The sequence below is a fragment of the Myxine glutinosa genome, chromosome 2 (assembly GCF_964187855.1).
Source record: "Myxine glutinosa chromosome 2, kmMyxGlut1.1, whole genome shotgun sequence".
Taxonomy (NCBI): Eukaryota; Metazoa; Chordata; class Myxini; order Myxiniformes; family Myxinidae; genus Myxine; species Myxine glutinosa.
This window is the reverse complement of record NC_136262.1, coordinates 103,696,348-103,712,997: the sequence shown is the minus strand read 5'-3', so window position 1 is coordinate 103,712,997 and position 16,650 is coordinate 103,696,348. Positions and strand designations below refer to the sequence as shown.

Genomic DNA, 16,650 nt, shown 5'->3' with positions numbered 1-16,650 from the left:
GTTTTTGACAGCTAATTTAGCAGAAGTAGGGATTATATACAGCATATGCTATGATCACGTCATGCGACAGGTCCCATTCCAGGAAGTAATTAAAATAAAAGGAACTACAAGAGACACATCATACAGGACATCCAGAACAATAATTGCTTTTTCACACCAAAGTGTCATCGAGTTAGTAATCGAATGTCGCAAGCAGCGTGCTGTCTACATGCACTGCAGGCAAACTTGACATCTCAACAACACGGCATGCTTTCAGAGATGCAAGAACTCTTAAGTTGTTTTCAATAAAGGCAGTGACTAATCCCTTCTTTCGACGCTCAAGTCAGGGTCCCTTTTGCGGAGGAGACGAGGAGCACTCGTGAGAGACCGAGGCGGGGAGGAGAAGGGATGGGGAGGAAGTGGATGCGGGGACAATCGAGAAGCCTGGCTGCTGATGCAACATTGCGAGTGACAGTGATCGGTATTGCGTGGTGGGACACGACGTCACGTTTTAATTTCTGCGACATTAAAAAAGAAATTGTATTTGCTTTGTATCTTTCCGGAGCATGCGGGCATCGTGTGAGAATTGCAGATGCCAGGGAGAATCCTCACAGTGATACCAAATGCAGAGGAAGACAATTGGAAAGATATCAGGAAATGTGGACCTCATCCACACGTGAGAAGATGACAGCAAGAAAAGGGTGTAAATTGCGGTAGGTAGGACGATGTTCCGGCAACTCTTCCAAATCTAATGTCTACTAATAGTCTACCTCAGAAGGATATCCAGGTGAAAAATAAAACTTCCATCTTACCACCCAAACTGGTACCACCATCACCACACTCACCAGAATGGCTTTTCCGCTTTTGTGGAGACTTCTGGATGGCGAAACGGAAGATGCCATCCTCTGTGCATAACACGGTAGGAATTTTATTCATGTAGTATTTATATATATTATATATGTATAATTATATATACTGTATGTGTGTGCAGATACACATAAAAGCCAACATGCAGACAGAAAGGTCCTTAGACTTTGACAAAGGATTGCAGAACTCCAGGACAGCTTTTGACATGGACAGAATCACAACAAGGAGTCAAGTTTAATTTCTGCATGCAGCCCGTAAGCTGGGGCCCAGCAATAAGCAGAGCAAACCCCTGCTCGGCGTTTCCCAGGTCACTGGCTGATCAGGCCCCGTTACCGCCAGCGGGCACGGAGAAGGAAGACTAAAGATTGGGCACTCACCCTAGCCTCAAAGAGGCACCTGGAAGGCTTGAAGAAAGCCAGAGATAATGGGCAGATTATCAACAACACAGCAAAATGACCACAGGCGAACCGCACACCTGAAACAGCCTTTCCTTCGTTGGAAGCTGCTGGGATTAGGTGGAAGTGTACACAGGATGATCAACTGTGCACCAAGGAGCTATGTCATGCTCAGTTATGGAGCAGGCAAGTCAATGCAGCTTGTGACATGTGAGTTGCCAAAGATGAGGAGCAAACACTATACTAATGGATTGTTGGCATGAAAAGTTTCTTTTTGTGATGCAAGATGAACATCGCATTCTCGATGGAGCTGGAACATGAAGGAGCAGTTGAATGAAGCTGTCGGGCCTCATAAAGAAAGAGGCCTTCAGAAGTTGAAGGCTGGAATCATGGCATAAGGGAAATGAGATTGGAATTCGGCTGACGAGAAGGTGATGGTGAGGTAAGATAAGGTGGGCAAGAGCCCAAATTGGCCCCAGGGGGGCCAGCAACATGATCAAACAGTGACAGGACAGAGCAAGATGCGCTTTTCGAGGAGTACACTGGTAACAAGGAAGAAGAGGTAGAGGACAAACATGGTGCAGCCAAGCAACTTGTTCATGCGCCAATGACATGCGGCGATGGTGATGATGACGAAGATTAGCATCAGGAAGAGCAGCACGATGGCACAGAACAGTCCATTGCTGCTCACTTTCACCGGTGCCATTGAATGCATCATGGAGTGAAGAAGCCACGGAAATGGCAGACTGTGGGGAAAAGTGCATCTCATCAGTCAGGTTGCTGTGACACAAGGCATTTTTGAACGAACGGTGAAAACTTGAGAACAATAAGCAGTTGGGATATCACTTACACAAGTGGTGTTGCTTACCCAACGGTGATGTCAAAGATGTTACTGCCGACAGAGCTCGAAACAGCCATATCTCCAAGGCCTTTCCTGGCCACGATGACACTGGTAATGAGGTCAGGGATGGAGGTACCAGCAGCTAGGATTGTAAGGCCCATTATTTCCTCTGTGATGCCCATAGTTTCTCCAACCTGTACACATTGAAAGTATAGATTGAAGTAACTCTTTCTGACATATTGAGGACGCATCTCCCCATCACACGTGCAAATATGATGAAATGTTAGACACACTGCTGCTCTTCTTCATATCTCCCGTAGATTTCCTTTCCCATCACTCCCATCTCTTCCAAACCTCCTTTACTTTTTTGTTCAGTTCTCACTAATTCCTCGACCCTTCTCTCTCTCCTCCTATCCATCTCATTTCCTTTACTTTTACAAAGTTATTTTTCTCGATAATATTTCTGCACATGAGGCCGGGCTGTGCGCCATCACACGTGCACTGGATATTTCTGGATATCTATTTTCTGTCATGGATATTTCTGCGCTACGTAACACGCACATTGAGCCGGCCACATGTGCACATGGTCCTTTACCAAGTGCAGAACAGCTATGCTCGCTTACACAGGCAAAAAGGCAGATTTTGAATGGATTTTACCTGGTGGGCCCACCACACCATTAGGTATGAAAATGCAGCGATCCACGCAATGGAACCGAAAAAGGAGACTATGAAGAACTTCCTCGAAGACTAAAGGGGTAGTCAGAACATAACACACAATAACATTATTACCACGAGGAATACTCAACAACAGGTATTTAACCTCAATGTGTCAAAAGCAAACCAGCTGGGATTACTAGCACGACTTTTAACGCACTCACAGGTTTGCGAACATCAGGGAGCGTGATCCATAGAGGCAGCACCAAGGGAAGTAGCACCAGGTAAGATGTTCTCTTCTTGGCTGTTTCTGGCCAAGACAGACTCAGTGGCCTCTCCTGATCATCCCTCTCAGTGTCCTGCTCCATTGCTGGCTGCCACGGCATACCACACTCATTTGAGCTTCCTAACCTGCCCCTTATTGCACGGCAAAGTGATGCACCACACTGAATCCCACTGTGCACGGTAGGAAACCGTTTCTGTCATTTTATCCCTCCTTTAACATTACATTGCTTGTTTTATCTCCACCTTTTCATTGTCCGCGTCTTTATCTCTGGGTGTGCACAGCATGAGGATTCAGTGCAGCAAGGTGTGCTTCACTTCGCAGGTGCACAAAATAATGCAACAATCCAGTATTCGCAGAAGGGCAACTGTGACCAATGATAATTCGAGAAGCCTAAAAGAGTTATACGTACCTGTTGTCCGTTCTGGGAGGTGCATGCAATTGTCAGGTCACCATTGGGTTTTGGGGCCGGAGCAGAGCGGCCATTTTCCTCACACGTTAGGCCTCCGGCTTCTAGCACAGCGCTTTCAGAAGCAGCGGTCACACTGCCTGAAGCTACGCACAACACACTGCAATCACTAACGATTTGTTGGTATGTGCACATCCTTACAGATACGCATACAGTACACTGTGTACCGTACAGTACGTACATTTACAGTACAGTATATTTATGAGCACTGTACATCGATATTGCATGATTTAAGTAAATTATTGGCATGACACAGTAGGGAGTTGTGGATAGAAAATGTAAAAATTCACATTATATGATACAGTGTCATTGTGGCTGCTCATACAATTGCATTTAATTGTTTTTTTTAAATAAATACAGTACAGTTAAAGGTGTTTTAGCTCACGGAAGAGCAGATCAACAATACAGGTAAAAAGTGGAGTGAATGTGGAAACAGATCTGATATGGTTCCTACCACACACACGCAAAGCGAAAAACAGTTGGTTCACTTTGTCCGTCTGTCTGTCTACAGATGTCAGTCTGTAAGGAACAACTTGATTCTCGGATCCGATCGCGAGTGTGCGGAACACGAATCGCCCTGTTGTCACTTCCAAAAAGCTCCAGTTGTGCAGTACTTGCACAAAATATTACGCCATCCCGACCAATCAGATTTGCCACTCGACCAATCAAAAGCTTGTGCTATTATTCCCAACCTATGGTTGTTCATTCGTGCTCTGTCCTTTTAAATGCTGAGCATCAAGCAAGGAAGCAGCATGTACCATTTCTAACGTCTTTGGTATGATTTGGCCTGCGTTCGAAGTACTGATCTCCCAGACTCAGAGTGAATGCTCCAACGATTACACCACCATGGCTTAGTTAACCGCCTGATGTTGTGGTGGACCCACCAGGTAATTAAAACCTTAATTTTAATCCACCCTGCTACTGACGTTTCCCCCTTTCTCCTGCTGTTCCCTTTGTTATGTTCTGTCCTGATCTGTTCTGTGTCCTCGTTCTTCCATGAAAGAGCCGAGAGCATGGGTTAAAAAAAAAATCGAATTATCAATTTGTTGTTGCCAATTGCAATAAATCACCAATCGTTGTCACTTTCAAAAAGCTTCAGTTTTGCATTTCTTCAACAAAATAGTACGCCATCTCGACCAATCAAATTTCCCAGGGGAGGGGTTACCCCCCAAACTTCAGACTCGTCCCTTATTTACCAGCCGATTACTCAGAAACCTGAAACAGCCATTCTACTCGATGGTCCATTGGATCGCTCGGTCTTCGATTTTTCCATTTAATCTTGGAGGGCTCCTCCAGTGGGATTAAGGAGGCTCCCGGGGGGGGGGGGGGGGGGGGGGGGAAGGGTGTCCCCCAAAATCAGCAACAGTCTGAACTACAACCTCAAGAGATGACCGTCAGCCCACTCATGGCTATTTATTTATTATTTCTCTGCTCCTTTTTGGAGGAGCAGAGAAATAATATCCGGTCTTCACCAAAATCCGAAGATCCGAATCCGGTCTTCACCAAAATCTAATCATTTCGTCCTTGTCACATACGCTACATCTCTGCCAAATTTCTTCCGAATCCGTCCACAACTTTTCGAGATGTTTCGTTCACAAACAAACAAACAAGAAGACGTCATGCAGAGCACGATACTTGCAAAATCCCCCACCCCCCCCCCAAAAGGTTTCCATTTATACAGCAAATTATCCATTTCATCAAGATTAAAATTGACGATCTTGATCAAAGCTTAAGTCAACAGGATGAAAAGTGACGATTTTTCAAATGAAAAATGATGATTTTAAAAGTTTGACCTTGAGTTGACCTTTAACCTTTTGACCTCAAAAATAGTCAGTTTCCCTATTTAGTGATTCAATGTGCAAATGCTGTTCAATTTTCAAGTCAATTGGATGAAAATTTATGGTTTTTCAGATGAAAATTGATGATTTGGAAAGTTTGACCTTGAGTTGACCTTTGACCTTTTGACCTCAAAAATAGTAGGTTTCCCAATTTAGTGACTCAATGTGCAAATGCTGTTCAATTTCCAAGTCGATTGGATGAAAATTGACGGGTTTTCAGATGAAAATTGATGAATTTGGAAGTTTGAGCTCGAGTTAACCTTTGACCTTTTGATCTCAAAATCAATAGGCTTCTCAATTGTGACGACCTCTCCAACTTGGTGAAGTTTCGTGACGATCGGTTTAGAATTGTGACCTGTAGGCTGGTGACAAACAGACAGACCGAATAACAAATGCAACCGACCAATATACTTGAAAAATCTTTGATTTTGCAAGTAACAAACGGACAAACAGACAAACGGACAAACAGACAGACAGATAGGGGTGTAAACATCACCTCCATCCACCTTTGGTGGCGGACGTAATAAACCAAGAATGCAAATCTTCGGTGGTTTGGAATATTAGGTAAGTTTACCCTTTCACCGGAGTCTCACACTTACCAACCACAAGCGCTTATCTCTCTGCCTCCTCCCAACCTTCCCTCCCAAGATGTTTTCAATCCAAGAGCACAGAAGGCAACTGGGACCTTTTTTTATTTATTAATTATTTGTACAGATAAAGGGCTTGAAGGGCTCTTTCCTGCTCCACGTCCCTAAAGCACCATCAACAAAACATACTCGGTGCAATGAACTCTTGGTGGTACGTAGGGTTAAATTTTACTTACGGAAACAACAATATTGTTCCTTTCCCACTCACATGTATTGCACTCGAATTTGTGCAGTTGCATTCTCATTGTTCAAATCATTCTAAGTGCAGGATAGTTCGCAGCATTGATTGAGCTGCGGCAATGTTTCCGCATGCAAGAGTAATGCGTCATCAATGTATCAATGCTATGTTTTGCAATTGCAATATCTCTATGTTTCAATACAAAGCAACGTTGCATGCATGCATGCAATAATTGGATGCAAAAATCAATTTGCATTTAGAAAGCTTCCATGGTTTATGTACAACATTCGCCATTTGTCAGTACTGTCTAAAATGCTGATTAAAATTCACGTGTCTGTTTTTTGTGCTTTTATGCAGGTCGGGTATGCTGTTCCTTATGGTCCTGTTGCTGTTCTTCGTTTATGTGTGTCCGATACGCTATCCTCAACAAAAGGAATTGGAGCAGGCGAAGCCATACAACAAAAGGAAAAAAAATCTCAAAAAATATATTGTTGAAATAAAGAGAAAGACATAAAGTATGACATAGAGAAATTCGTTTTCAGTATACTGTACTGCAATTATAAAACTGTCTCCTGAAGCACCAAAATATTGTCAGCCATTTTTTCAAGGTGGCTAACCTGTAAAACAAAGTTATATTTCCTGTCATCTTTGCCTAATGTTCATTGCAAATTCGCCTTTCGCAGTCACAGATTTTCCATTCAACAAAGGTGTTTTTAATGCTGAAAACGTACTCTGGCCATACCATTCTGACGAGGCCTCCAATGCATAAAAATCAGATTAAAATCATGTCAGCCACACGTCCAGGTCCCTTTGCTGACTCAGCAGCTTCTGAATACCATATGTGTTGGATGCTCATCTATTGTACGAATCCAAAAATTCGGATTTGACTAAGCAGTACAAGATCAAAGGTGAAGATAATCAGGAAGGAAATGAAGCACAGAGGAACAAAAATATATAATAATTGTGCCATCCTTTTGAGGAATCAGGAAACTATGCGTAGTTGGCCTTGAAAATAAATATAAGGTATGGTTTATTTTTCTGTGTAAAAAGAGAATTAATGAACAGGGTGTGCTGGCTGATCAAAAAATGTATACATTGGCCGCCACTTGTTTTCCTATTGTGATTCCACAATGTATATGTATATATGTATATATATATATATATATATATATATATATATACACACAGACTTGGCATTTAATATGGAATATTTTTTTTGTGGGGGTGAACTTACTTTTCAAGATGTCTTAGAACCAAAAGTTCATTGGAATTATGTTGAAATTATTCTAGATTTTGTTAATGTGACCCTTAAAAGACACAAAAACCACATTTGACATTTCGAAACAAATAAATTGATCCTTGAAAGTGATGTAAACTGATATCGAAATCAATTCATGGACAGTACTGTGTTAAAGTTCTGTACGTTTTCCAGAAGTATCTCTTTATTTTGCACATTAGCCAAAATTTTTTTTAGCAAAAACAAAAGTTCAATTACGACTGGGATTACAGACAGTAAAATTACAGTTCAGTACTTCGTGTAACCCCCACGAGCATTCAGGAGAGCACGTACACGTTGAGGCATGCTGTTCACGAGATTTGCCAAGGTTTGGACACGAATCGCTTGCCATGCAGTGACAATAGCCTGTTGCAATTCACGCACAGAGGTCGGCTGCTGGTCCAAGTGGTCGATTTGATGCGTTAATTCTGCCCACAAGTTCTCTATCGGATTCATATCCGGGGACATGGCAGGCCACTCCATATGCTCTACACCACGGTCAGCAAGAAAGTGTTGGATCATGCGAGCACGATGAGGCTGTGCATTGTCATCTTGGAAGACAAAGTTTCCTCGAAAGGCTGCACGAGCAAATGGAAGCAATGTTTCTTCCAGAATGGCCCTGTACTTGAACTGGTTCAGGTTTCCATTCAAAACAACCAAGTCAGTTTTGCCCCCTGCATGAAAAGCAGCCCAAACGGTCACCCCACCACCTCCAGCTTGGGCTCTTGGCACTATACAATCTTTGTTGTAGGCTTCATGCACTTGTCTGCGCACTCGGACGCGGCTATCTTGACGATAGACCAGAAATCTAGACTCGTCACTGAAGATCACGTGATTCCAGTGTCCTGGCTGCCATTGACGGTGCTCTCTGGCCCACTGCAATCGGCGCTGGCGGTGTTGTCTGGTCAGGCGTGGCTTTCTCAGGGGACGCCTGGCACGATAGCCTGCTTGAACCAGTCGTTGGTTGACTAGCCTTCTGGATACAGGCACATTTGTCAGTTGCTGCCACTCAGCCCTAAGCCGATTAGCTGACTTGGTACGGCCATTGCGGACTAACCGGTGTAGCTGGCGATCATCCCTCCTTGTGGTTCTGCGGGGACGTCCTGGCCTCGATATTGGAGTAGGGACACCCCTCTGAGCATTTCGTTTCGGGATCTTTGACACCTGACCTTGAGTGATGCCATACTGCCGAGCAATAGCACGCTGTTTCATGCCGGAATTTCGTAAAGCCACCACTCTATGACAAACAGCATTGTCGAGTTGACGGACCATCTCCAGAGGAAGCGGCAATAACTTTTGTAGACGTGCAGCAGTTGTTTTCCACTAATGCAGAACGCAACAACCCTTATATACCCGATTGTGAAGCCAATCGTCAAATGTACCTGTCCGTACATTTTGTCACGCCACCTGTGATATAATCCTGTTGTTGACTTCTTGCTGTGACAGACAATCAGTGACATGGTTCTTTTAACAAAGAAATCACCGAAGCGTAAAAGAAACTCACCAGATTGATATACTGAGTTCAGAAAGGAAACCCAAGTCAAGAAAAAAAAAAATATTCCATATTAAATGCCAAGTCTGTGTATATATATATATATATATATATATATATATATATATATATATATATATATATATATATTGCTGCAGTTGGAGAAAGTCAATAAATGTTAAAGGTTTGCCCCCGATAGTTAGTCACACGAGCAACATATAGGCCCATTTGTAGTATAGTTATGTCTTAGTATGTGTAAGAATAGGCCATTTCCCCTCTTAGTACCTGAGTTGTGTAAAGGCAGGAGAATAGGCCCTACATTCATTTTGCGTACACCTCCATTCTACCTCTATGGGCGCAATCCATCCCGCGTCCCATTTGGCTGTCCACCAGTCATGTTAACACGAGGCAGGGCCTCGAAAGGTGAAGGAGGGTTGAGCTCGGCGCGGCAACAGTGGGGACGGTAAGATTGAACCAGTCAATCAGAGCTCGAGCGGAATGGCGTGAGAGGGCGTGGTGAAGAGCATCTGGTGAGTTCCAGAGGGTTCGAAGGGCGTGGCATATATAACCCGATGCGAAAAGCCCTAGGAAGGACTTGCAGAGAGGGAGCTTGATAACAGGACTTGGAGAGGATAAGCGCGTTGTAAAGGACTCGCGGAGGGAAAGACTTGAGAGTTATCAAGGGAGGTGCGCTGAACTGGTGCGGAGTTTATGAGAGGATTCTAAGGAGACGTGCTTGGAAAGGATCCTTCGCACTGTATGAACTTTGTTATGTGGAATACATGGGCGCAGACAGGGCATTGATAACTCATGCGGTTCGGCCAAAGCGAGTGAACGCGGCTGAGTAACCGCCAGCCGCGCAAAGTCCGCCCTCTACCGTTCGCCCCGAGATTACCCGCTTTGTTCGAGCAACACGATACGAGTCCCTGCCTTCACCTACCTTCATCTTCACGGAACGTGCCGGGGACCGTGGAGAGTGAGACGGGGCCGATCCTGGACGACCAAGCCGGTGCGTTTGGCCTGAACAGCATCCTGCCCATCTGCAATCCCCGTGTGAGTGTGTGTGTCAGACGGGCCCGTTGTCCTGGGGTATTAAGTATAAGACTGTGTAAGGATTGCTCTGTGTCTCTTCCTCCTGTGCTGTAAATACGTGTGTAATAATTAAACCAATTTGTTCTTCCTTTTCTTTCCAATTTGATCGCCTTTGTGATTTCTCCATTGGCTAAGCGTGGTACGAATAAGATCGCTCCAATTGGGTTTAGTAATTATAAATAGCGCGGATCACGTGTACGCAAACCGCTCGGCATATCACCATCACATGTGGTTTGTGCGAGGCTTATTCCCTCGCTTCCAGGGCAGCGCTAGTACTTAGGTAACAGCGAATTTGGTCCCAAAACCCTATTTAGCGCTGTCCGGAAGGGACGTAATAGGTCTCGGGTCGCGCCAGGTCAGTAAAGACAAGGGGATTAATCCCCCCTTGATAAGGGGAGAAGACCGGCGGCAGATCCGCAACAATTGGTGTCAGGGAGTGGGATTTGGAACCCTACTAAATTGTTTTTGACAAATTGGCTCCAAATTACGAGCGACCAAAATTTAGTTTTTTTTAAATCCAAAATTGTATTCGTGCCATGGCTAGCCATAGCGGTCGAATGCCGGTGGGCGTAGAAGATAAGGTAGAATTAATCACCCCGGACCGAGAGGGACAGTTGGAAGTAAGGGAAGCTGAAAAGGGTGCGGCAGCTGGGAAAGAAAATGGCGGCCTCCCGTACGTGACGGCGATAGCCGGGCCCGCAGTGCCAATGGACTGGGGCCTTTTTATGGTGCATTTCAGTGCATCTATGGAGGGTGACAGTAAGGGATTGGATGCAATGTTGGCTACCCAGGGGATCGACATGGAAAAAATGAGGAACGAAGCAAGGTACAACCCAGATGGATTTCAGGAGCAAATAAACACCACGATGAAAAGAATAGAGGAGGACATGAGGCGCAGGTCGAGTGGGAAGGTCGCGGTGGTACGCAACGGGGTGAAGCGATGTAAGGAACGCGGGGAGAGCGAGCTTGGGCAGAGCGCAGCCAAATTGACGGGGGCTATAGAGATCGTGACACGGGGTGTAGGAAAACCGGGGATCGTCAAATTGGATAAAGAAATGTTGGGAGCACCGGGGAAGGTCGAATTGGAAGACGAAATTTTAAGCGCGCCGGCGGTCGTTGAGCTAGAAAAATAAAAATAAATTATAGTTGAAATTGGGGCTGAAGAGACAGGAGAAAAAGTAAATGAATCGCGGGAGGAAAAAATGGAATTCCGCGCAAAGTCCGTGTTCGCATTGTGATGCCGTGCTTGCTGGCCCCAATGAAGGTTTGCAGGTGCAGTTGCTGGAGAAGAAGGTCCCGAAGGTGAGTAGGAGTGTGTATGGCGCGAAAACATTTTTGGCGCGCTTGGGATCCAGACGAAACCCGGGAGCTCGTGGAAGGTCCGTGGTGCGATGTACGCGAGTGAATGGCACGCGTGTGCCAACGGCACCGGAGCGCGAGTGTGTAACAGGAGAGTGTGTTACAGAGTGCGAGGAAGAATGCACAATGGAGTGTATGTGGGAAGAGTGTGAAACTGAGTGTGAAACAGAGTGTGCAATGGTGGAGGAGAGTGTGCAGGAGTGCACACCAGAGCGTGTGATTGGGTGTGTACCCGGAGAGTGCACACCCGTGGTTGTTACTAAGGGTGTAACAAAAGAGTGTACGCGAGGGTGTGCGATGGCCGAGTGTGTAATGGAGTGTGCGAGTGGTATGAGAGCACCAGGATGTGCGCAAGGGTGTGTGATAATGGAGTGTGTGAGCAGCGTGAGTGCGCCTGTGTGGTGTGCACCTGAGTGTGCAAGAAAAGAGAATGCACGAGAGCGTGCGGTAATAGAATGCAGAGAATGTATGAGAGGCACTGGAGCGCCGCGTTGTGCGAGTGAGGAACGGGTCGCGTGTGTTGAGAACGCGGCTCGAGCATCGATGCAGACCGGGGGAGTGTTTAGGGCGACGTATAGCCGACACGAGCCCTCGGTGCTTGGTGTGCTTTGTGTGCAGCGGGGATCGGCGGGGATCGTTGCCGCGGCGGCGTGCACGATTTGTGCCGGGCCCCGCCCTGTATGGTCGGTGCCGCGCCTTGGCGGGAAAGGAGATCGGCACGCTTCGAGGGGGGGTAGGAGAGGCGCCCCCTGGCGGGTGCGGTGCTCCGACCATGGATGGTTGGGCCATCGTGCATGGGATCGAAAGGCTCTTCACAGAGATGGCGCCTGGAGCCTTGGCCCAACAAAACCTCCTCCCCTGAATCGAAAATGCCGGATGGACCCAACCTACAGGCGACCAACCCCCCGCATGCATTGCTCGGCTTTTCGAAGCCGAGCTGTGAAAATGTATTTCTGCACCGAGAGGCTCGAGTACAGTGGACGATTAGCCATAGTGTTGGCGAATGGTACCTGGCATGGGGGAGTGGTGGTTTCGCCAACCCTCACACTTGGGGAACATGAGCACTAGATTATGGGGTGGCAGTGAAAACTAGCCGAGAGCGGACTAGGTTAATTGTTAGGGATTTAGAAATGACAGTAGGGACAAGATTTAAGTAGTGACCTTTGTACAGGTAGGCGTATCACCATCACACGTGGTTCGTGCGAGGCTTATTCCCTCGCTTCCAGGGCAGCGCTAGTACTTAGGTACGAGCAAATTTGGTCCTGAAACCCTATTTAGCGCTGTCCGGAAGGGACGTAATAGGTCTCGGGTCGCGCCAGGTCAGTAAAGACAAGGGGATTAATTCTCCCTTGGTAAGGGGAAGGCCGGTGACAGATCCGCAACAATATATATATATATATATATATATATATATGTATATATGTATATATATATATGTATATATATATATATATATATATATATATATATATATATATATATATATATATATATTGTGACGGATATGAGAAGTGTAACGAATTTGAGAAGTGTAACAATTTTGAGAAAGTGTAACGAATGTGAAAAGTATGGTTTTGTTGTATGTAACTGACCCTCGTAATGTAAAGAATGGTCGCAGCTCGTCCTCTTAGTTAATTCCATAAACCTACACGCAGGACACGATATATCCTTTTAAATAGTTAGTCCCTTATTCTCTGTGTAGGCTAAGGATGTATTTCCCACTAGTTTGACTCTTCATTGCACCGAATTAAATAAGAGTAGGCCCTCCGACGCCCCATGGCAGCTTCCAAGTGCCAGGTTCGCCACTTTGCTGCAATTGCCTCTTTAGGCACTTTGCTGCATTTCCATCCGCCGTCCACTTTGCTGCATTTGAATCCATTACGCACGAGGTAACGCCGAAGAAGAAAGGCGGGTCTCCACCTCGTCATAGAGGGGAGGAGTAAGTCGGCCCCGCTCATCCAACCCAGAACGAGGGGTTTGGCTTGAGAGGGCGGAGAGAGAACGTTTGGGGGAGGTTCGCAAAGGGTGAAGGGCGGGGCCTATATAACCCGCCACGGGACGCTCCCCAGTCCCCAAGGAGATCTGAGATGAGCTTTTACGGAGATGGGTCCAGGAGATGCGCTGGAGACGAGCAGGTGTGACCGAGCCGTCGTGAAACGTGCCGCGCTGCAGGAAAAGCGGACCGGGGCAACGCAAGGAGCGCAGCAGTACAGAGAAAGGAACTTCGCCCGCGCAGTTTGGGACCAAAGCTCGGCTTCTTGACGGCGGTGCCTTCTGGCCCGACCGTGCCCAGTACCCGCTGAACCTTCCTTGCCTCCAAAAGCCACCCATCTCCAAGCCATTCATTCCTGCCTGCATTTTCCCGTGTAAGTGTGATTGTCCGTCTGTCTTTAACGTTGTCCTGGGGTTTATTAATTAAGCTTGTATAGGTAAGCTAAAGATTTCACTGTGTGTCTGCTCCTTCCATTTTCTGTATATAACCAGCTGCTCTCTTTGCTTTGGCTTGTGTAAATAATTAATAAAACCTGTTATTCCTCCGTATGTCTTCTTCTTCTTCCTCTTTACATTCGGTCGCTTTAGAGGTTTCCATATTGAATAGCTGTGGCGCGATACGGCCAACGTCTGGGTGAATCGGGGAAACTGTTAGGTCACGGTGCCTTCGCTCGGCAAACAACATCCTTAACCGCGAACCGTAACAATATATATACATATATGTATACTGTATATACTATATATATATATATATATATATACATATATATATATATATATATATATATATATATATATATATATATATATATATATATATATATATATACATATATATATATATATATATATATATATATATATATATATATATATATATATATATATATATATATATATATATACATACATATATATATACTGTAGTAAAGTACAGATTTACCATAATAGCATGCAAAACGTAGAACTTTTTCATTAAAGCTATTTTAATAAATCCTATTTTAATAAAATTTGAATGCAATAACAATAGCCCAAAAGAAAGAACTCTGACCCATACTTTTGTCCACTTCCAACAGTTGAGGCAATGGATCACTGTGAATGGTTTGTGAAGTTTGTAAAGTCATTCCCTCTGTTTCTGAACTGCACACCATGCATTGTGGATTGGGCAGTGTGTCTGGCTTCATTCGAATCAAGACGGGACTTTCTTTTCCATTATGAAATTTTAAAATATCACCCTTTATCACTGATAAATATGATAATATAACTTACATATTGAGAAAACATTTTCTCTCTACTGTTTCGAAAAACAAACATAAGAAATACTTTTGTTGCCAAAGATTGATCTCTTAAAAATCAAAGAAAATCCGTTATCTTTCTTCAAACATAAAACAACAAGCATTCTGAGTATTGCGCTGCAATACATGTCCCCTACCGGCAGTCTGTCGTCCGGAAAACTGTTGGGGAAATTACCAAAGTTCAAAGTGCCATAACTTTGTCAAAAACGATCGAAACGTCGTGAAGTTCGAACTTGATCTATAACTTATCATGAGGAAACCATGTACCAAGTTTGAAATCATTAGCATTTAGAGTTTAGAAAAAAAAGTCCGGAAAACTGTTCTTTGCGTGACGGACGGACAGATGGAGGGACGGAGTGCAAACCTGTAGTCGCCTCCGGTGTACACCGGTAGGAGACTAATAAGCAACAAGAAAGAGTGATCAGAGATTGCAGACCCTCGCCAGGATGTGTTTTCAGTGGTTTTTAAGGCTTTTGTATTAAAAACAAATATGGCGGCCGAACCACGTGACAGATGACGTTATCATTATTTATTTTTTCTCCACCAATTTATCCCTAGATGACGCTCAAGAAATTTCATCTTGATCGGATGAAGTTTTGTACTTGTCGAATTATGACATCATAATGGAGGCACCTATGACATCATCATTAATATATTTTATTCCCCATGGAGAGTTCTTTACAATGAGCCATGTCTCAATTTTTCTATCTGCCTTCTTTCGGAGATATAGAGGTGCAATTTTTTTCGGTTTTTCCAAGATGGCGCCCATACCACGTGACCTATGACGTCATAAGTATAATCAAAAAATTATACAGGTGTAGTTGCACCTATGGTGGAAATTTCCTGTCAATCGGACCAACGGTTGCCAAGAAAATCATATTTATTCTGTGCGGACAAACAGACAAACAGACAAACGGATCCAAATGCAATACTCTCTCCTCCTGCGAGGGTAATAATAATTTGCTTACATGTGATACTTTGCTGCTACAGGCCAAAATCATCCGGTCCAACCCTTACTGATTTTTTGGGCTGTCCCCTATTGAATAAAAGACTGAGCCAGTGTGACCTGGCCCAAAATATTAATACTAGAAAAGCTTTAGCATGTTGTATTGTTGTAATTAAGTTGGCATGGAGGTGTGTGTGTGTGTGTGTGTGTGTGTGTGTGTGTGTGTGTGTGTGTGTGTGTGTGTGTGTGTGTGTGCGTGTGTGTGTGTGTGCGTGCAGGCCTCTGACCGGAGGCTGTATGAGTGCTGCTTGAATCATCACCCTCAGTGGGGGTAGTTTTCATCTCAGTACTTGCAAGCTTGTCCTGCATCCTGGCTGTACAATCATAATACATCACTCAGCATCATTCGGCACAACGCAGTATTATCAAACAACAATTAAGTGGTACACCAGCATATAAAACTAACAACACAGGTATAATAACCCAGATAAAGATAATACCTATGATAACCTTTGGCAGTAATTACATAATCACAAATAATCATATTTCGTCATTATTTAAAAAAATATGAAAAGAAGTGACAACTGCTTATAAAACAAGTATTGTTTATCAGTGTTAAGCAACTTGTGTTCATCAAACAAGTAGCACATCTCAAATAAATCCGATGCATGCATGTATTACAACTGCTGGTTCAGCAAAGGAAACAGAAATGAAGTAACTGTGCAGAAGGTGGAGAAAACTTTGAGAGAATATTTGTAAAAACACAAAAAAGGTTCCCACAGGGAAAAATAAATAACTAAACAGGACACTGGGGTCTTAACATACCTCACGGCTGTTCCTGTAATCACACATCTCTACAAAACAAAATGGAAAGAAATCAAATTATGCAATGGCAAAATTAAAACAGTAAATGATGCAGCAAAGCATGGCCAAAGGAAAAACAAAATGCAAATTGGCAACATAGAATATGCAACAAGCTCAACAAAAGCTGCAGAAATGATGAAATCATGTAAAAAATAATAGCTATCAAATCATATAAATAATAAT

The 16,650-nt window shown here is 44.3% G+C and overlaps 1 protein-coding gene across 1 annotated transcript in view; it reads right to left on the bottom strand.

Annotated features, from left to right (window-relative positions):
- Positions 1-535: 535 nt before the first annotated feature.
- The window catches only part of LOC137422329 (sodium/potassium/calcium exchanger 2-like), a 119,554-nt gene continuing 103,439 nt past the window's right edge, over positions 536-16,650 (bottom strand). Inside the window, exons 5-11 of the mRNA XM_078772617.1 lie at positions 16,434-16,457; positions 15,891-15,998; positions 3,432-3,574; positions 2,961-3,110; positions 2,740-2,829; positions 2,110-2,276; positions 536-1,987 (exon numbers count right to left, since the gene is read on the bottom strand). Of these exons, the coding sequence (XP_078628743.1) occupies positions 1,738-1,987; positions 2,110-2,276; positions 2,740-2,829; positions 2,961-3,110; positions 3,432-3,574; positions 15,891-15,998; positions 16,434-16,457 (932 nt within the window). The 3' untranslated portion in view covers positions 536-1,737. The remainder of the gene's footprint in view (positions 1,988-2,109; positions 2,277-2,739; positions 2,830-2,960; positions 3,111-3,431; positions 3,575-15,890; positions 15,999-16,433; positions 16,458-16,650) is intronic.